Raw genomic sequence first — 21,327 nt, 5'->3', positions numbered from 1 at the left:
ATGATGTTCAAGCTAAATTGGCTAATATTTTTCAATCAGCAACATGACATGTTCTGTGATTGTTTTTATTGTCATTAGAACTATTATTAATCACAGCATTTGCTGCTTTTGTTGATGATATTACTCCAGCACCACGGTCTTGCTGAATAAATTTCGAATACATCACCATCATTGATCCAGTTATTAGTTTCAGCGAGAATCGCATTTGCAAAAAAATCAGTGATGAAGTTTACTGCAATGAGTTTTCTGTTCGATGATTTATTTTTTGTCTGAAAATCACTTGTGAAAAATTTTGCGATTATGATTTTTTCCCAACACTGCTCATATTAAACTGTCGTTAACATTCAATTGACCATTAGCAAACTAACAGTTTGTCATAGTTTTTCGTTGTTGCTCTGATTACACCAGAATGAAGGAGAAATTTCATAACACGAAAGATCCCCGACCGGACGGTACTTGAACCCGTGGCTTGAAGTCGGCCCTTTGTCAATAAATAGGTTATTCTTACGTATACATATGTCAGTATTTTTTAGTATTTCACGCATACAAAAGCTTGTTACTACAGTTTCGTGAACTAGTTTGATGTGCTATGATTATTTGAATTTTTTCAGGGCCTCATTTCTGATTCTTGAATCCGTTTCCGGTTCGAGCTTTGTTAGAACGATACATCAAGGTGTTATTCTCCGACACAGTTGCTTATATCGGCGCACAAAGATCACATCGAAGGATAATTTAATAGTTTGAAGCAATAAAATAAATCGTTACTCAGATTTCCTTTGGGTTTGGGTCACAATTCTATAGTAAAGATTGCGGTGAGAAAAATGGCTATAAAGAAATATGACGTATTTTAACTATGTACAGTTTGTTTGATGAGTTTTATGGGTTAGCGCAATTGATAGAGATTCGCATAATCGAAGCATCTAGGATTAGTTTAGTTATGCATGCTCAAGATGCTAGCCTAGCAGGTCTAGTCATAATGCTCGTAATGGGCTTCGATTACGTTTCCATTTCGGGTTTATCTAATCATACAGGGTAACACTTAGGAAATTGCCTAGCGAAAGATTCTCAACGTTTATTGAAAAAGTACTCGCAGATAAAATCCAATACCCAAGTTATCGACGGGTTTCCGTTCTATATAAATCCGTAATTTTGCATTTTTGCAGCTAGAAGGTTGTTGATGTAATTTTCCTAAAGCATAGATAGGGTCTAACTTTGCAAACACAACAAAGCGTTAAAGTAATTCTAACTGTAGAACTAAAACACAGGGTGGTAATTTACAGGTTGGAATTTCAAAAATGATTCAATAGTAAATAAGAAACAGTAACAGCTAGTTATTGGTGGCAAAGGTAAACTTACTCTGGAGTAGATACGTTATCCGGTAAAGCTATCACACATCGTTGCCGTAGAATTCCTTCCCACAGTTGGACACCTACAATACCGAATATGAAAAAAACGAAAAAGCACAACAGCAAAACATTTCCCAGCATCGGCAAAGTGTCCAGTAGAAGCATGACCAGAATTCGCATACCTGAGAAAATAAAACAAAAGCGTGAATGTCATTTCCTCGAAAATTGACACGTCTTAAGCGTCCTGAAGAGGGCTTTTCTGACACTTGATCGAAACGTTGAACTTACGTTCTTCCTGGTTTGGTGAACCAACTTACTTGGAATTCGATTGATTGCTCGGAGTGGCCGCAGTACACGGATCGTTCTGATAGCCGTTAAATTAAAGTTTTCAACCTGCAGGCAATACTCCAAGGCACCGGCCAGAACGATGAAGAAATCCAACCGATTCCAGGAATCCGCCAGGTAGGTGCCTTTGCCCCACGCTCCCATGGCCACAATTTTGATTGTCATTTCCAGTGAAAAGAATGCGAAAATGATATCATCGAAAATCTGTGAAAAATAAGTAGAGATTGGGTAAGGTCTTCCCAGGTTAACGACAGAAATACTTACCTGTAATATTTTACATCGATTCGTAACGCAAGCATCGTCTACGCAAGGTTGATACATTCCTAACGTGACACAATTAAGTAATATCACTAGCATGGAGATTCGCTCAAACCACGTGTTCGAAAAAAGGGGTTTCATAGTTAAGGGAAAACATTTGATAAAATAACAAGTCGATTGTTGCGATGACAAAATCTGCATCCACCATATTCGCCAAATTTAACCCCCCTCGACTATTTTCTGTTCTCTGATAAAAAAAACAGAATCTTGCATCGAATGATGAGATCAAAAAGAGCCGTTTAAGGAGCAATAGGAAAAGAAAACGGAAAAAATTGAAAAGGATATGGATTAGTAATAAGCTGCAGGCACCAGATCCGCGGTTTCGAGTCCTGACGAAGATATTTGAGCGAATACTCCACAAACCCGGGATAGGGCAGATTGCTTTCACCGTACGAGGACGACGTATCGCCGTCACTGCAGGTGCTCCCGGACGAGTCGATTGTCCCGCTGGACGTCGTGGAACCATTGGCCTTGGCACGTTTACTGGCACGCGAACCGTAATGGTCGCTAAATTGGCTGTTCTTTTCGCTGAACCCGTCGTTTTGACCGGAAATTCGTTTGGCTGCGACATTCTGTATGACCAGTGAGCCTCGGCCCTCTCGCAGATTGCACGTTTTGCCCGTAACTCGTTTGTTTTTCTCTTGTTTTGCATCAAATTTTGGACCGTTGTCGGCACTGTTCTGAGATTCCGGCGTTATATGATGCATTTTGTCAATGTTTCACCTGCGTAACATTTGCTTTTGTTACATTTACTATGGTTTTCTGAAATGCTCTGGAAATAAAATATGGAAAATTTGCTGTGTATTGAATTTCGCGAAATTTGACAATATAATTGAATTTCCATTAAATTGCTTTAAATTTGTATATAGAAGTCGTTACCAAGATCATTAAATAACTTTTTTCAACTAACTAGAAGAGGGATGTTCAAGTTGTTGACGTAGGATTACAGAACTAGTGTCAAAATCATTGTTAAGTTTTTTATTCTCAGTATTTAGGCTGCATTTTTTTTTGTTCCCCATATTTTTATTTGTATCTTAGTGAAATATACCTCAAAAGTTATTTTTCAGGAATTGTGAATGAACTTTTTATGAACTATTCCTTATTTCTGATTGTATTTAGGGGCTTTGTTCAATTAGGAACACACATTGTATAAATGCTTGTGAACAATGCACAAAAAACTGCTCGTCAGCAAAACTCAAAATCCAAAGCTATAAATTGATTGAAAAGTTAATTATAAAACTGCTAGACAAAAATTAATTTGAAACTTCATAGAAAATACATACTGCTTCAACGACTGTTTGAAAAAACTGCTCAAGAAATTGTTTGAAAAAAAAAAACTGCTCGAGAAATAGCTAGAAAAAGCTGCTCGAAAACAGCTCTAAAACAGCAATGCTCGAAATATAACTATTTCAAAACTGCTCATAAAAAAAAAACTGTTCGAAAAAACTGTCAGGAAAGCACTTGCTTGGAACGCTGTCTGAATCATTTTCTAAAGAAACTGCTCGAAAACCATTAAAAAACTGTTTACTAAAAAGCTACAACAATGTTCGAATAACTGTTCGTGAAATGAAAAAAAATTAAATATTGATTCAAGAATTGCTCAAGAAGCGTATAGAAATACTACTTGTGAAACTGCTTGAAAAAGCTGTTCAAAAAACTCTTCGGGAAAACAGCTTCTACAATGATGTAGAAAACTGCTGAAAATCAACAACTCGAATAACTGCTTGAAAAAATTAAAAATAAACCGCTTGTTCTTAGTACTTAAAAAACTTTCAAATAAATTGCTCGAAAACTCGTTAATACCGTTTGAAAAATTACTTTTTAAAACAGCTCGTAAAACTTCTCGAAAAACTGAATGAAAATCTACAGGAAAAAACAAACTGCTTGAAAATTACTCCAAAATCTGCTCTACCGACTGCTTTAAAACTATAGCAATGTTCGAAAAGCTGTTCAGCATCGCACAAAACACTGATTTGAAAATTGCTCGAGAAGCTGATAATAAACTCTTCGGGGAAACAGCTTCTATAAAGATGTTGGACTGCTAATAATAAACTACTCGAATAATTGCTTGAAATTATTAAAAAATATACCGCTTGTTATTAATACTCAAGAAACTGTCCACAAAAATTGTTCGAAAAGCTGCTTGAAAAAACTGTCTGTAAAAAATGTTAGAAAAACTACTTGCTGAAAAACTACTCGAGAAACTGCTGGAAAAACAGCTCCAAAACGACAATGTTCAAAAAACTGCTCAATATAACTATTAAAAAACTGCTCACAAAAGTACTGTCACTGAAGCACTTGCTTGGAACACTGTCTGAAACATTTTCTGAAGACAAAAAAACTGTTGAAAAAATAACTGCTTATAAAATTACTCGAAAAACTACTTGATCGACTGCTTAAAAACTACAACAATGTTAGAAAAACTGTTCGTCAGCAATGCACAAAACACTGAAACTAATTCAAAAATCGAAAAACTGTTTGAAAAAGTTGTTCGAAGACTGATAAAAAAATTCTTCAGAAAAACAACATCTATGAAGATGTTGGAGAAAACTGCTGAAAATATACTACTCGAATAATTGTTGTGAAAAATTTAAAAATAAACCACTTGTCATTTATTAACTGTCTAAAAAATTGCTCGAAAAAAAACTGATCGTAAAAAGTATTGGATGAACTACTTGTCAAAACTGCTTGTAAAATTACTCGAGAAGGTGTATGAAAAAAACTACCGGAAAAACACCTTGAAAAAAATACTCGAAAGATTGCTGCGAAACAACAATGTTCGAAAAAATGTCCAAAATGACTGCTTGATACAATTGCTCAGAAAAACTGTTCGAAAAAACTACTGAAAATAAGAAAAAACTATTCGAAAATACTGCTCAAGAAAACTACTAATAATAGCTACTGAAAAAGGCTGTTAAAAAAACTGTTCGAAAAGCCGCACAATCATATGCTCAATAGAACTGCTCGAAATCCTGCTTGAAAAACTACTCAAAATAAACTTCTCGAAAATTTGTTCGATAAACTGTTTATAAAAATTGTTCAAGTCTTCAAATCACTGATTTGATAAGTTTCTCGAAAAACTGTTTGAAACAATAACTGCTCGCAAGACTGATTAAAAAAAACTGCTCAAAATATTTGATCATCAACATTATTCGAATAACTACTTCAAAAAACTGTTCGAAAAACTGCCATCAAAAAATTATTCGAAGAACAACATGAATATACCGTGCGGAAGACTGCTCCAAAGCATCAACGATGTTCGAAAAACTGTTCGATACAACTGTCCCAAAATATTTCTCGAAAAAACTACTTGAAACAACTGTTCAAACACTGCTCGAAAACCACGCGAAAAGCTGTTGAAATAAAAAACTGCTCGTCAAAAATGTTTGAAGAACTACTTGCTTAAACTTCTCGTGGAACTACTCGAGAAACTGTATGAAAAACTACCGAAAAAACACATTGAAAATACTGCTCGAAAGATTGCTCCGAACCAACAATGTTCGAAAAAATGTTCAAAATAATGCTTGAAAAATTCGTCAACGATGCAAAAAAAACTCCATATCCTAATTTAGAAATTGATCGAAAAGCTGTTTGCAAAACTGCTTGAGAAAACTGATTGAAAACTTGCCAGAAAAAACCTCATAGAATCTGCTCAAAAAACTACTTAAAATTTATTATTTTTACGTTTCGTCTTTGACTCATCAGTGCAGAGCAGTTCAAATTGAACTGCTTAGTGCTAAACTCGGCAGTTCAATTTGAACTGCCAAGCAGACGTAAAGTTTCTGCTACTTACAGAACACTTTTTCTGTTTTGCAACGGAGTGCAATGTCTTTTCAGACGTGCCGAACGAAAACGTGTTTTCGACTATTTCTGGCTGATGCAGGTTTGGTCATTTAGGGGTTAACCAAATTTTGTGCTAGGGCACTTAACCGTATTTATTATTTTTACGTTTCGTCTTTGACTCACTGACTGACGTTGACTGCGATGAGTCAAAGATGAAACGTAAAAATAATAGCTGCAAAGAATGCTCGAAAAACTGATGTAAAATACCGCTCTAAAACTGCTCGAAAGAATGTTTCAGAAAATTGCTACAAATAAACTGCTCGAATAGCTGCTCGACAAAATTGATTGAAAGATTACTCGAAGAAATTGTACGAAAAGCTTGTCGAAAACGTTAATTGAAATACGGCTTCAAAATTACTCCAAATCACTGCTAGAGCAAATTGCTGCTAAATAATGTCTAAAAACTACTTCAAAAAATTACTCGTAAAACTGCTAGACTGCTAAACTACTGTAAAAAACTGCTCGAAAATCACATGGAAAAAACAACAAAATTCGAAAAAAATTAAAATAATTGATTAAAAAATACTTGATCGAAAACTTGTTAGAAAACTGCTCGAAACCCTATTTGAAAAAGTACTCGAATTAATTTGCTTGAAAAATTGCTCAACCAAGTGCTAAAAATTATTTCCTGAAAATTTGCTAGGAAAAGCTACCCGAAATACTACTCGAAAGAATTGTAAAAAAAACTGTTTGAATGATTGGTCGAATAAACTACTCGCAGTGTGCTAGGAAAAGTTACTAATAGGAAAGTTACTTATGTTTGAAAAACTACTTTAAAAACTGAAATAAAAAAACCACTCGAAAGACGCTGCTTGATAGACTGTTTAGGAACAAAATCTTCGAAAAACTGGAAACAACTGCTCGAAAATCGCCTAGGTAAAACTGTTTGTTTAAAAAACTCGAAAAAATTATAATAAACTTTCCCGAAAAAGCTGTATAACTGGGTCAATAAACTCTTCGCAGTGCTAGAAAAAATTACTCGTCAAAAATGTTTGAAAAACTACTTGAATAAACTGGACGAAAAAAGCTGATCAAAAATCTGTTCAAAAAACCGTTAAAAAAGTGGCTCGAAAAACTGTTTTGAAAAATTACTCGAAAACTTATAGAAAAAACATTCCGAAACTGTTCAGAAAACAACATGCACGACTGCTTCAAACCGAAAACAATGTTCGATGAAACTGCCCGAAGAAACTGCTCTAAATAACTGTTCAAAAATATATTCAAAAAATCTGCTCGAAAAAACTGCAAAAATTTTGATATTTTTTCTATGTCCCAAAAAGTCGATTTTTTCAAAAAAAATTTTTTCGAGATGACACTAAATCTCGACGTTTAATGCAATTTTAAGCCTTTTGGCATCAAAATTTTTTTTTCGATTTCGAAAATTTCATGTCTCCCCCCTATGGTGATTTTTCAAGATATATGAAAATTCCACTAAGTGGACTAAGAAGGCTTTTTGCCTTTCTCTATAGAAAGGTATTAGAATTGCTGGAAAAACCGACTTTCGAACGGAGCCTCGGAGACCCATAGTGTTATATAGGGGAAAGTCTTATAAAGCGCCCGGGCTAGCCAAAATGCCCCCTTTCCTTTCTTAAGCATTGAAGACTTTTCTGAACCAAAGTTTTATAACTAACACTATCTTTTCGTATGATCTTTCTGCTATGCAAGTTTGGTGGTTGTAGTTTGCATGAAAGTATGAAAAAACTAAAAATTTCATTTGGCAGCTTTTCGATGTAAGGTTTTGCTTAGACTAAATAGATGTTTTATCCGCCATTTCTTTGACATACTGATTATCTCAAAACAGTAACTTTATGGACATTTCAAGAAGCATAATGCATCATTGTTGTGGGATAAAATGTCTTGTGTTGTGTGTCATGCCACTGATTTGTTGTGAGACATATTTTACGGCTGCTGGGGCATTATGTCTGAGGCGAACGAAAAAAACTAAGAATGTGGCCGCTTTGGAAAATGTGTTCATATCAATCAATTCTCATCTTTTCTATTGGAGTCATTGAAAATTATGTTCCTCATCCGTATTGCAATGAAATACTTACATTCTCGAGGAAAATATATCAATACACTTGGAAATATCTCAATGTTTTCTTAAGGGGGGCATATTATAACACTTTACCCTACCATTCGACTCAGCTCGACGAGATCGGAAAATGTCTGTGTGTGTGTGTGTGTGTGTGTGTGTATGTATGTGTGTGTGTATGTGTGTGCACTTTTCGAAGATATTTGAACGCGCTCAATTTTCTCAGAGATGGCTGATCCGATTTTAACAAACTTGGGCTCGTTTGAAAGCTACTGTCGGGCCGTTGATCAAGTTCGAAGATCAAATGGTTGTGACTTTTGGTTCCAGATATATGATGGTATAAGTGACGTAACCGACAAAACACGTTGATTTTTACCGCTCTTATATATATATAAAAGGGTGCCAAAATTTTGGGATCAACTCTATTTTCGTAAAGTTCTAGTGCTCAAAAGTTTAAGCACCTCGAAAAAAGCCTTCATGCAAAATTTGACCTAAATCGGACATGCTTAAGGGGTGCTGCCCGGTGGTAAAGGTTTGGCAATTTTCGATCTTGAAAAAGCACCATAGGGGGGAGTACATGAAATTTCCAAAATCGAAAATTTTTTTTGATGCCAAAACTCTTAAAACTGCATAAAACATCGAAATTTAGTGTCATCCCAAAAAAATTTTTTTTTGAAAAAATCAACTTTCTGGGACTTAGAAAAATTTTCATATTTTTTCTAAGTCCCAAAAAGTCGACGTTTCATGCAATTCTAAGCCTTTTGGCATCAAAAATTTTTTTTCGATTTCGAAAATTTCATGTACTCCCCCCTATGGTGATTTTTCAAGATATATGAAAATTTCACTAAGTGGACTAAGAAGGCTTTCTTTAGATTAGCATCACTGTTCTCATACAAATAGGCAACGCAAATGTCAAGCACTAGTTTGGAAAAATGATGCTGACTGTGTGACATAAACACTGAAGCATGCTTTTGTGAACTACTCGAATCAATCTGTATCAATTGGTGTCAAAATTAGTTTCCAAAATTATTTAATAAAAGTATGAAACATGTTGTCATGAGACTGTTATGAAAGAAGAGAAAGGCATTATCACACCACTAGGTGGATTAAGGAGGGTTTTTTTTAGCGTTAAGTTTCTCTGCCATTCTTCGATTTTTGTTGAAGCGATAAACTATTTCTCATTATCAATCGAGTTCAAAATTCAAATAAATTAGAAATTAATCTTAAGCATTCAAAATTTACCCAGGGGTAGTTGTCAATTTCTCGTGGGGAAACGACATAACATGCAATTCCGAGCTTGAATGACACAAGATCAGAGCATACCAATTAAGAACTGACGCAAGTGTGTTTTAGGGCGTTTTAAAGGGCTATTTTCACGCTTCAAATCTGATTTTCTCAGAAACGGTGACGAATATCAAAAAACTCAGCAGACAATCTCTTAGAAAATTAGTTTAGATTATTCTGTGAAAATTTCAGAATGATTGTTCGACTTTAACGGTCGGGTTGATACATCGCTTACTCCTTCAAAACCGTCGTCTATGGCAGGGAAATCCGGTATACCAAAGATTTTTAGCAGTCAAATAGGGCACTGCTCGCTACTAATCAAAATTTCAATCATATATATAATTTGAAATATAATTGAAAATACGTGGCTTGATACATTCAAATCGAAACGTAGAAATATTTCCTATCAAATGATGAAATAATATTAATAATTGATACAAAATAGACTGAGCTGTAAGTGTTTAAAACCTGACCACATTTCTACGTGTAGATTTTCTTGAGTTTCTGATTTGCACCACTATATAGAAAATAAAGATGTGTTCCACATCAAAAATCAAAAAATTCTGGAATAAAATTTGAATTAGTTTCTTCTTAAAATGCCGACTCTACATAATGGACTGATAAACATGTATGGGCAGTGTAGTCGACAACAAACTCACTTGTTGACATGTTTTGTTGTCAACAAACATTCCACCACGCTGTTACTGTTTGGATGCACTTTGCTCAGAGAAAAGGTATTCGCTCCGGAAAATTCATTCTCTCACCAGACGTGTCGTGCTCGACTCACAAAGCGAAAAACGAAATTGTAAACAGATGTGTTCATCACAAAAAATGACTTTTGGGAATGTCATAATTTATAAATTGCGATATAATTCGAATACTTTGAAATTACTGTTCAGAATTCGCTTATCTTAACAGTAAACTTTTTTAATGCAACTGATACTGTACACGAACTCTTTTTCTAAATATGAAAACATGAAAACGTCAAGCGATCAAATATTCCAATCGCATTACTTCATCTTTTTCTTTTGCCGTAAAACGTTCGTCACGCAAAAGAATGTTTCGTTTCGATCGAATAGTGATGATTTTACCGGAGATTCACATTATTCTGTTCATTTCCGTGCTAATTGCACAGAAAATGTTTCAAATTAACGCACCAAGCCAGATGTCCAAACCGTAATCGAAGCGAAAAAATCAATGTCGCGAAAACAAAATGGCTCTTGCTGACTTTTCCAGGTTCGATATGCAGTTTTTTCCACACCTGATTTTCGAAGCTAGGCAATCGCTTTTCTGCACGAAACTCACCGTAAATTGAGTGGAAAATGTTCGCAGCACGTTTCATAACTACATTGGAGGAGGAAAAAGCACTATATCACAAAGAGTTATTGCAAAATTGTCAGAATTAGTGTAGTTTTATTCCTGGTGAATGCTAAAGCATTCGATAGCTACTACCAGACTGAACTGGAGAGAAAATTTGCAAATAAATCCGAATTTTTCCGAGCGGTTGGATGGCGCATGCGCCATTGTCCGTCGCCAGATGTAAACAAACGTGCTTTTCCGCGTGGTAAAGCAACAGCTGATTGCCGAACCGGGTAACTCGAAAGTGTAGCCGCCATCAATAGGGTTTGGTTGATAGATTGGTTCTTGTGATCTCTTTTTGCATTGCTTTGAATAGCAGATTGATGGATTTTAAGGTTATAGCTTACTTTCGAAGGAAGCTCTTCACGAGGGAGTACGTCAAAACAGATAAAACTTTGAAAACTCTGTTTTTCAGTTTCATATAACGATTAATATTAATTTGTATTTGGTTCCACTGTCTTGGTGTAGATGCCAGCCTGCGCACTCGATATGTCTCCGTTCAATGGATTATCATAAACTGAAGCTAGCAAACGTGCAACAGGATTTAATTATTCCATTCGTGTCGTGAAGGAATTAAAGAAAATAATCAAACAGGGAAAAAGTTATTAAGCAATCAAATCTAGAGTAATGTGGTGTGAAATTTTGATAATGCACCCAGGTGAGCAAAGTGAAGAAAGACGTAGTCCTACCTCAAAAAAATAAACAACTACACATATTCCTTACTACTAAATGTTTTCAATTACTGCTTTCTAAGGAGTGTATCGAAAATAAGCTATCCACAAATTTGTGGTCCACACAACAGAAATATTTGTCCTTGAAAATAGAATGTTTATAGTAACTGTTTTTTATCATGCGACAGCTAACTCGTGATCATTTAGCCTACATACGCTGCGTAAATTGGTTGTACAAAGTTAAAATGTAATAGTGACTCATGATTGTCTTTAATATATATCTTCACATTTTCGTATCGTACAGTTTCCTCACCTTTGGCATAACTCCAACGAGAAGTAATTCTATGTCCAGTTTTTATACCTTGTGACACTACACATGATCAGTTTTCCAATCAAATGTTCTAATTTTGCACGAGAGAAACTCAAATGTTGCTGTTCCGAAGCATCCTTTTGTAACATAAAATAAAAGCAAACGGATTCTACCATTTTTTATACAATTCTAAACATGGTGTATAACTGCAAAGTAACTAGCGATACTCATTATAATATTTTTTGTTATCACTCAATTAAGGGTTGTGATTTGATATAAGCAGAGATTGTTGTGAAATGTCTAATGTTCCCTGTACAGGGTCCGGCACTCGAAGTGTAACCAACTTCAGACCTTCGAGCCTGGCGTCAAGGTAAATGCGACATATTATCGGGAAAGTATTCTGGAGGTTGCTTTGAAGCCGTGGGCAGACAAACATTTCGGTGGCAGACCATGGACGTTTCAGCAGGACTTGGCACCGTCTCACAAAGCTCGAGTGAACCAAGAATAGCTGAAAAACAACGTTCCGAACTTCATCACGTCCACACAATGGCTCTCGAATTCACCAGATGCGAATCCAATGGATTATTCTCTTTGGGCCATTCTGGAGAGCAAAGTCCGAACTAAAAGATACACCAGTCTCGAGGCGCTGAAAAAAGTTATTGTCCGCGAGTGGGCCAAAATACACTTGCAAGTCACATTCGGGCAGCTTGCGATTCATTTTTTGACCGTCTCAAGGCCATAGTCTAGGCAAAAGGTGATCATATCGAGCAAAAGTGAATTGATTCTGAATTTTGTATTATTTTTACACATTTTGTACTTTGAATTAAGTAAAAGTAATTTTCCAAACTGAATTTATGGCCTTTTTAATTGGTTACACTTCGAGTGCCGGACCCAGTAGATCTGTTTCAATTTTTTGTGCTTCCTGTTTTAGTATGTCAAAACCAAGAACGAGAAATCCAAAGTACAAGGGCATCTGAATATTCCCTGATTACTATTTTCGGTTTTTCCGAATCAACGCTGAAAACACGGAATGGTATATTCTATCAGAAAAAAAAAATTAGAGGGTTGTATTCAAGACACGACCGAGCACAATAACATTAAAAATGAAACGTTTCTAGGGTCTTCATAATTAATACAAAAATGTAAGTTAAATGTAAGTTAAACAGTATTCTAGAATTGTTAAGCCACCATGAATATACTACTAGCTGTATTGATATTTGTAGATTCGTGGGTGTTTGTGTTCATTTTTCATCTTTTGTGCTAGTGCCGGTGATATTTAGACTGATTGTTGCAGTTTAATACAGCAACGATAAACATAAACAAACAAGTTTGTTTTGCACCGTAGCAACTAGCATAAAGCGTTGCCAGAAACGATCTCCTTCCACATTTTCAAACTATCGCAATGAAAGGGAGTAATTTGCTAGGCTTACTTGTTCAGGGTGTGAACCAAACATTGGCGGTTCGTTTGTATGGGACTTAGGGGTATTATTATTTGTATTTGCTTTAACTAGAAGTCAATTATGATGAATTTAAAGTTACTTGAAGCTCAATTTTAGATACAAACAACCTAAAGATTCAAACTTGAACAAATAAAACTATTTTATTTTATGATAATAATTTTCGAGAAACGTACAAACTTATTAATTTTGTAAACAGTTAATCGATCCAAGAGATTTTTTTTTATTTCAACGAAAAATGTTGTACCAGTAAACTCAGTAATAGTGTAATTTTATTAATCATTCTTCAAAATCGTCGACAATCTTCGGAAAGTGTCGGTAAATAAAAGGTGATTTTTTTGTGGTTAGGATTTTCATGCATTAGTATTTGCTCAGATTTTTTGAGATTATGATTTTCATGCATTATTATTTGCTCAGTATGCTCTGACATTTCATCATGAATAGACTTACTAACGAGCAACGCTTGCAAATCAGTGAATGGGCCCTAGAAAAGTTGGCAGAAAATCCGCTTTTTTATCGACAAATTTTGTTCAGCGATGAGGCTCATTTCTGGTTGAATGGCTACGTAAATAAGCAAAATTGCCGCATTTGGAGTGAAGAGCAACCAGAAGCCGTTCAAGAACTGCCCATGCATCCCGAAAAATGCACTGTTTGGTGTGGTTTGTACGCTGGTGGAATCATTGGACCGTATTTTTTCAAAGATGCTGTTGGACGCAACGTTACAGTAAATGGCGATCGCTATCGTTCGATGCTAACAAACTTTTTGTTGCCAAAAATGGAAGAACTGAACTTGGTTGACATGTGGTTTCAACAAGATGGCGCTACATGCCACACAGCTCGCGATTCTATGGCCATTTTGAGGGAAAACTTCGGAGAACAATTCATCTCAAGAAATGGACCGGTAAGTTGGCCACCAAGATCATGCGATTTGACGCCTTTAGACTATTTTTTGTGGGGCTACGTCAAGTCTAAAGTCTACAGAAATAAGCCAGTAACTATTCCAGCTTTGGAAGACAACATTTCCGAAGAAATTCGGGCTATTCCGGCCGAAATGCTCGAAAAAGTTGCCCAAAATTGGACTTTCCGAATGGACCACCTAAGACGCAGCCGCGGTCAACATTTAAATGAAATTATCTTCAAAAAGTAAATGTCATGTACCAATCTAACGTTTAAAATAAAGAACCGATGAGATTTTGCAAATTTTATGCGTTTTATTGTTTAAAAAAGTTCTCAAGCTCTTAAAAAATCACCCTGTAATATGGCAATATTACGAGGAAGAAAACATTTGAAACAGTCCGCATAAAATATTTAGTTACTTACATTGATTTTCGCTTTGGCATATTAGGAATATACGGAATGGATACCCGAAATTCCGAAATTTTGTTCATATTGTAACTTGATGTTATTAACACATGAATGATCATTGTCATAGTTACAACGCGTGTAGCCATCAGAAGCTTATTGTTTTGAAGCAAATAATAATTAAACTGGTTGTTAACCAAGTTCTTCGAGGGTTCCTATTCAAACGATACATGTAAAATCGCAGGTATACTTACCTTGAGTTTATCTTTGATACTATATGATATTGCATCTAATTGAACGGTATATGTAAGCCTCACAGATAAAAATATTTTGTGAATTTACATCTATTTTCATGCACATATTTAGAACAGGTAATTGAACATAAAATTACTTCACAATTCTGTACGTTTCAATATAATTAATTCGCAAAATAAGCGTTAATTGAAAGATACAGTTATATTAATTAAAATTCAATGCAATCCAATTTAGTTTTGCACCGATGAAGGTTTTGAATCAAAATTTCGATTCAACTCATGTCTATTCCATATTACTAATGATTTACATCTCGTGTAAATTTCATTATTTCTTTCTGTGCTGTGGAACTCATTTATACTACTAAACCGAGGAGGCCGCTTTTAGAAAGGTTTCAGAATTTGATTTTGAATCTTTTGAAGCGTTTAATTCCTGGTGGGACAGCAACTTGTTCAGTCACATTGTCACGTTTAGTTCGTATGGGAATGGAGATTTAAGTATGCAAACCGATCCGTTGACAAATTAAAACATTTTTAAGCTTACAATATTAAAGCTTTGGAATCATTTAAATTAGGAAAATCCATTAACAAATCATCGAGGAACAAGCGCTGCAAATTAGATCTGAAAAATCAATTGCCGATAATTCTAAATTGGCCTGATAGTTACCAGAGAACCAAAATAAAATACTCAATTCAAACAAATTTTTCAATGGTATGCAATCGAAATATTCAAATGACGTTATCTCATAAGTTTAAGTTAAATGTTTCCGAATCGATTGGTTGTTGAATTATATAAATCCATCAACAAATGACTAAGTTATTAACGTTCAAAATTATGACACAAAAAGGTTACGCGGTTATTTTTGAAACTTTTAATTGACCCCCGGCCCCGTATAGTGAAGAGTAAGGAATTTTTAATGCCAAAAATTACATAATTATAAAACCAAGAGGTTTTCAAAGTTCTCAAGCAAATGCCGAAATGTGTTAATTTTTATTTCACTACTTTCTAGCACAGCATTTAGGCTTCGATAATTACATCGGAGTGCGCTTGAATCCATTGTAGGAAGGAGGTTGTACGGGCAAACGCCGAGGGCCAGTTTCGCTCGCAGCCGAGAGCCAAACCAAACGATACGACGCCTACTTGGACTGTTTTTCCGTCGCGAGAAATTGTCAACGGACCACCGGAGTCACCCTGCAAAGAAGCAAGAAAAAAATGCGTAAATTGACAGTTCCGATGCAACGTCCAACAAACAAAGATTGAACTACTTACGCTGCAAGCACCACGTCCATTTTCGCCAGACAAACAAATATTCTCGGGCTGAATTAATCCCAGGAAACGAAGGTTGCAAGCAGTGTTGGTTTGAATTGGATTGGTTACATATCGCAGGATATCCGAGGCAGCATCGATATCATCCGAGAAGCGTCCGAATCCGGAAACCGTTCCGGTCACTCCTGCGAAATCATTTTCAACATCACTCCAGGTTGGAAGCGTAACAGGTTGAATGCGGTCGCTGTAGGTGACCGCACTTTGCAAACGAACCGTAGCGATATCGTAGCGAATCAGTTCGGGATTCCAATTCTCATGATAATAAATTCCTGCTTCCACGAAAGGAATACGAACCTGTCCGACTTCATCGGCATTGGTTCGATCCTGAGCACCCAAAATGGCGGTTCCTCCAGAGGCTTGATCAACGCAGTGTGCTGCAGTCAAAACGAAGTTTGGCGAAAGAATCGATCCTCCGCATAGTGCACCACCTTGTTCGAACTGGGAAATAAGTACCGCTTGATATGGGAATTGTCCGGCGGTGGCCTCATACCCGCCGACAATTCGACCTTCGGGGCGGTGCTTCGGTAAATCTTTCAGTTCGCCTAGCATCTGTTTCTTAACCTCCGCCGGAAGACGTCTCCAGTAGCGTGGCATTCGCCAGGCTGGCCGGACCTTGCGCCAATCGATGTCATTCGAGGCTGCTACAAGGGCGGCCAAAGTCAGAACCAGCACTGCCGTGATCTTCATCGTTTTTTTCCGTGTGATTGAATCCCACAAACTGAAACCAATTAATTTGGCTTAGGTAGTATATATTCGTTACTTTATCGAGCGATAAGCGATCCCATAAAGCGTGGCAATCATTTATGGCCGAAGTTGGTTTTTTAGTGACGAACATTTTATATCTACTACCGATTAGGAGCCGGTGATAAACTTGCCCGAAGGTGTGCTATTTGCGGGTACTGAACTCTTACTTGTTGCTATTTAGATCTAGATTGAAATTACGCAGCATGATAAGTGCTTGGTCATATTGACTTTTTACAGATTGCACAATAATGTCACAAATTGATATTTGAATAATACAATATTCGCACGAAATGGTTTTGGTGAATAATCTGAAAAATTTTATTAGACGATTTGGTTTTTGTAGCAAGCGGATGTTATGCAAATTTCTCGTACCTATATTCTGGTTCCAAATCTTATTTTAGAGAAGAGTGAAGTAGCGCAGTTCCATCCCGATCTACTACTAGAATTTGAAACGATACTCCTAAACTAAAGTACAGATTAGGTACATTAAACATTCTGACACACAATTAAATATTAGGAAATAACCAGTATAGTTCTTTATGATAAATTAATGGTGGTTCTGAAAGGTTAATTCATTAACGGTTTCTAATTCTAATCATCAGAAAATTCTATTACAAACTACATGTGGTTGAAAAATTGGCCGTGTACAGTATAGTGATGAAAATTTCGCATAATTCTTTGGGTATATTTGGTATTATTGGTCTAACTAGCAACATACAGAATTTTGATGTCAATTATTTCATTTCGGATTTAAATATTTCAGTGAAAAAGGTTCTCAAAATGACGTACGACATAAATTTCTGGCATTCAGAAGGGCCAAATTGTGTAATTCTTTAAGATATTAAACACTCTCGCGAATTTTGCACTGCGAAAATTGCACAAAGCTAATCAAATTATCCTGAAAACTGGCTCTATGATCTGAGCGTTTGACGCTATACTTGGTTTTGTTCTTACTGATGTTGGTGGGAGAACCTCACCTCGACATCCAGCTCAGTCTGTAGCAATAGAAGAAATGAACAGTTTTCAATCAAAGATCACCTTTTTTGCTTGTTAAGTAGACAATCGGATCCGATAGATGCCTGACTACCTCAAAACCGTCGTCCGGGTGCGAAAAAGGCAAATAAGTATGATGAATTTTCCGCGTTATTCCAAAAAGATTAAGCAAACTTTGTTTTTCAATTATTTGAAAATTTAATGTTAATTTTCACGGTGTTGAAAATTTAATCACAAATTCCTGATCATATTGCCGATAGCTTGTAGAATAAATTATGTTGTTGGGTTAAGTACATCAAGAGATATTCGCGATGAACTTTTTATGGCTGCGTCCGGTTGTTTACACTCTTCTCTAACCACTTGTACAGTTGTTTATTCGTTTCCATTAGTTTGTTTCGAAATGCGTGGTCTTTCAGCAGAACAACGTCGAAAAATTGTGTACAAATGGTGCACAGAACGCGGACTGTCACTGAGAAAGATATTAAAAATGAAAGGAGTAAGTGACGAAGCCGTGCGAAATGCAATCAGGAAGTGCGGTGAGGATAACACATTTGAGGATAAACCGAAAACGGGTCGAAAAAAAGGTCCTGCTAACTCTCAGTTGGATAAACGTATACTGAAGGCGTTCGAGCAAAAGAAGGAGGTTTCAGTTCGGGATGTGACCAAAAAAGTGGGCACTTCGAAGTCAAATGTGCTTCGTGCTTCGTTGTCGGTACCACAATATTATACGGTGCGAGAAGTGCAAGTGTTAAACCAGTCCGAGACATCGATTGAAGTCGAAAAATTTGGTAAGAAAGCTATGGTCTGGCAAGCAATTTGTAGTTGCGGTAAGATTTCGAAACCCTTCATCACCACTGCTTCAATGAACAGCGAAATATACATCAAGGAATGTTTACAAACTACGACTTCTATCCATGATTCGAAGCCACAAGGATCCTGTTATCTTCTGGCGAGATCTTGCTTCTTGCCACTACTCGAAATCAACGGTAGAATGATATACTACCAAAAATGTCACTCTCGTCCCAAAAGACATGAATTCAACAAATTGCCCGCAACTTCGACTAATTGAGGAATTTTGGGCATGACGAAGGCACATCTCGGCAGCCTAAACAATTCAACAGTTCGACAAAGATTGGAAAAAAGTGTCAAAACTTGTCGCGAATAAGTCTGTACGGAATTTAATGAGGAACGTTCGCAAGAAGGTGCGCCAGCTAGTCTACAATGGCTAAGTAGCAAATGTTGAGTATAATATTCGGTTATTGTAGTCTAATATTATCAGTATATCGCATAAAATTTTAATATCTTACACTTGTGATTTATTTACAGCGAAATCAAAGTGCGTCCATACTTTTTGGGACAGTCTTTACTATCGTGATTTACTGTTGGGGTGAAGCAGAAAATTAATGGAGTAAACTTATTATAGTTTGACCGTCGAAGAAAGCACATCGCTGAAAAATAAAAGTTGCTGTAAAATTATTGAAATCCTCTTTTTTACCAGTTACCGAAGAGTCCGTTAAGAGTGAAGGCGACGACACGACCAGGCACTCCGAAGAAAAATCGAAAGAAAACGTGTCTGTTAGCGATTTACCACCAGTTACCACAAATATAGCGACCCCTTGATAATGATAAAAATATTCTTCTCGAGCAACACTGTTTAAGTTGCTACGAACTAGTTACCTAGGAACCCCGAATAAATAAACAAAACTATATGATAAAGTTGAGGAACAGATAAAATTATTTAACTTTTGGTCCCTCATTACCACTTTATAAGAGTAACTTAAGAAAGTAGCAGGTGAAATGTTACAGCCATCATGAGTGCAAGCTGTAATGAAAGTGAGTGCATGAAATTTTATTTGTGAGCTTTTAATATAGGTATGTTGTGGTATAAAAACATACCATGATTACGTTTCAAATAGTATCTTGATATTACATCATTTTCGTTCAGCTAACACAGATTTTACTCTTTGCAGTTCACCGTATTCGGAAATGATCTTAGAGTTGGACATGTACAGCCTGCAAGGGCGATATACTATTTCCTAGAAAAACATTTGCCAAAGTTCATTTGTCTGATAAAATTTTGCCAATACAATGAATAAATTTTATTCCTTACTATTACGTACATTAAAGTATCTGAGGAGAATGACAAATACAGTGACGAATAAAAACAAAAGAATTTTCCTTAGTGAGTCCAAGCTTCTGCAGTACATTCGATCATTTCAAGATCAGTTTAGTTTTTTGTATGTCCGTTTCCTTCAAGTAGATTTTATTTGAGGTATAATTATTTATCGTTAGTAGCCAGGCATAATTATTTTGAATGCCAAATCCGTGTATTCTTTTTAAATACAGTAGTACTTTGTAGTCGTACCCATAGGCTAATTTCAAGCCACAAATGTGGCTAAAATTACTACACCAAGACCGACTAATTGATCCACTGCTCTAACAGGTAGTGGTGCTGGAGAACTTGTAACTGCATAAAACGGATCTTCCACTTGAACCGTTGAATCCAATCTAATTTTTTCGTAATAATATACCCGTTTTGCAGTTTCATTTGTTTACATTTCTTAAGTCTTCAATATACAGTAACCAAGGTTATGGTAACTGTTATTCTCTAGGACAGGACCTGACAATTGTTAATCCACTTTTAGGACCAATTTCGGACCAGCTAGTGATTGGTTGAAATTGACATAAGCAAGTACAAGTTGTTGAAATCAATATTACTGCAGGGTGGTAGAAAAAGTGTTGTCAGTATCGTCGGTAACGGTGTAGCTTGATATTGGATATTTTATTTTTCGGATCATCTTTTCAAAATTATAAATTTCAATAAGATTTATGTTCAATTTGTTTTTAAGTCTTGTCAATGTGGAAAGTATACAAGTACATTTAACAATCACTGGATGATACAATGAGAAAGCCTGAAATCACGAAGTGTGATATGGACGAGAATATTGATTATGTTGGTTGAGAATAGCACCCAATCTTTGGATACTTCTGTATGTTATTATTTTTCTCAAATAGAATATGTTGAATACTTTAGTTAATAAAGCTGCAAAAATAATTACTCAAAATTGAGTGTTTTAGAAAAATTTTATTAAGCTGTTTCAACTAAACGTTTTCTTCAAAACAAACATCTGATCAAAATGAATCCAGAGCTATATTTTTGACCGATATAACATTTGTCTAAGTGTTTTCAAATGATAAATAATTACATGTTATAAGGGAGAAAGTTTTCAGAATGAACAATTATCTCTACTGGCAACAGTGATCGCGAGGCATTTATTATTTACAGCAGGGAGCAACCGGAATAAGAAGAGAAATATTTTTCTGGAAAAAGTAGCCAGTTGTCTGGTCCTGTCCTAGGTTATTCTAAATCAATAAAATATCAACTTGTGTTGCCAGTTTGAATATTTTTCCATGCGATTTCGTTTTGACATTACGAGTTACTGAGGGGTAGTTAAATTTGCGATACAGTTTTAATAGACGAGTGGCAGGTCGTGTCGGTGAAGGTGCGTGATTATTCACGAATAATTATACCGGACACAACAATAATCATGCACATCTTTCACATTAAAACTTGAGTCTTTATTTTCCATTTGGAAGACTGTGAGTACCAAAGCCATAAATATTTCAAAACGTTACTTTTGGGCGAGAGTTGAACACAGATTTTTGACCAAGTTCTGTTACCGATTGAGCCCCGTAAATATTTTAACATGTGTACATCATTGTAATTGTTTTATCAATTTTTTTA

The 21,327-nt window shown here is 35.9% G+C and overlaps 2 protein-coding genes across 2 annotated transcripts in view; both read right to left on the bottom strand.

Annotated features, from left to right (window-relative positions):
* Positions 1-10,610, bottom strand: part of LOC131434376 (uncharacterized) — a 108,563-nt gene extending 97,953 nt beyond the window's left edge. The window contains exons 1-5 of the mRNA XM_058601044.1: positions 10,474-10,610; positions 2,296-2,781; positions 1,956-2,068; positions 1,664-1,895; positions 1,357-1,528 (exon numbers count right to left, since the gene is read on the bottom strand). Of these exons, the coding sequence (XP_058457027.1) occupies positions 1,357-1,528; positions 1,664-1,895; positions 1,956-2,068; positions 2,296-2,716 (938 nt within the window). The 5' untranslated portion in view covers positions 2,717-2,781; positions 10,474-10,610. The remainder of the gene's footprint in view (positions 1-1,356; positions 1,529-1,663; positions 1,896-1,955; positions 2,069-2,295; positions 2,782-10,473) is intronic.
* A 4,859-nt stretch (positions 10,611-15,469) lies between these two features.
* Positions 15,470-16,584, bottom strand: LOC131434482 (brachyurin-like). Its single transcript, XM_058601231.1, has 2 exons — positions 15,789-16,584; positions 15,470-15,710 (listed from the first exon to the last, which is right to left on the bottom strand). Exons 1-2 carry the CDS (start codon positions 16,530-16,532, stop codon positions 15,537-15,539), a joined length of 918 nt encoding a protein of 305 aa, XP_058457214.1. The 5' UTR covers positions 16,533-16,584; the 3' UTR covers positions 15,470-15,536.
* Between the last annotated feature and the right edge of the window lie 4,743 nt (positions 16,585-21,327).

The sequence above is a fragment of the Malaya genurostris genome, chromosome 3, assembly GCF_030247185.1.
Source record: "Malaya genurostris strain Urasoe2022 chromosome 3, Malgen_1.1, whole genome shotgun sequence".
Taxonomy (NCBI): domain Eukaryota; kingdom Metazoa; phylum Arthropoda; class Insecta; order Diptera; family Culicidae; genus Malaya; species Malaya genurostris.
The sequence above is the reverse complement of the archived record's forward strand: the minus strand, read 5'-3'. Positions and strand labels throughout refer to the sequence as shown.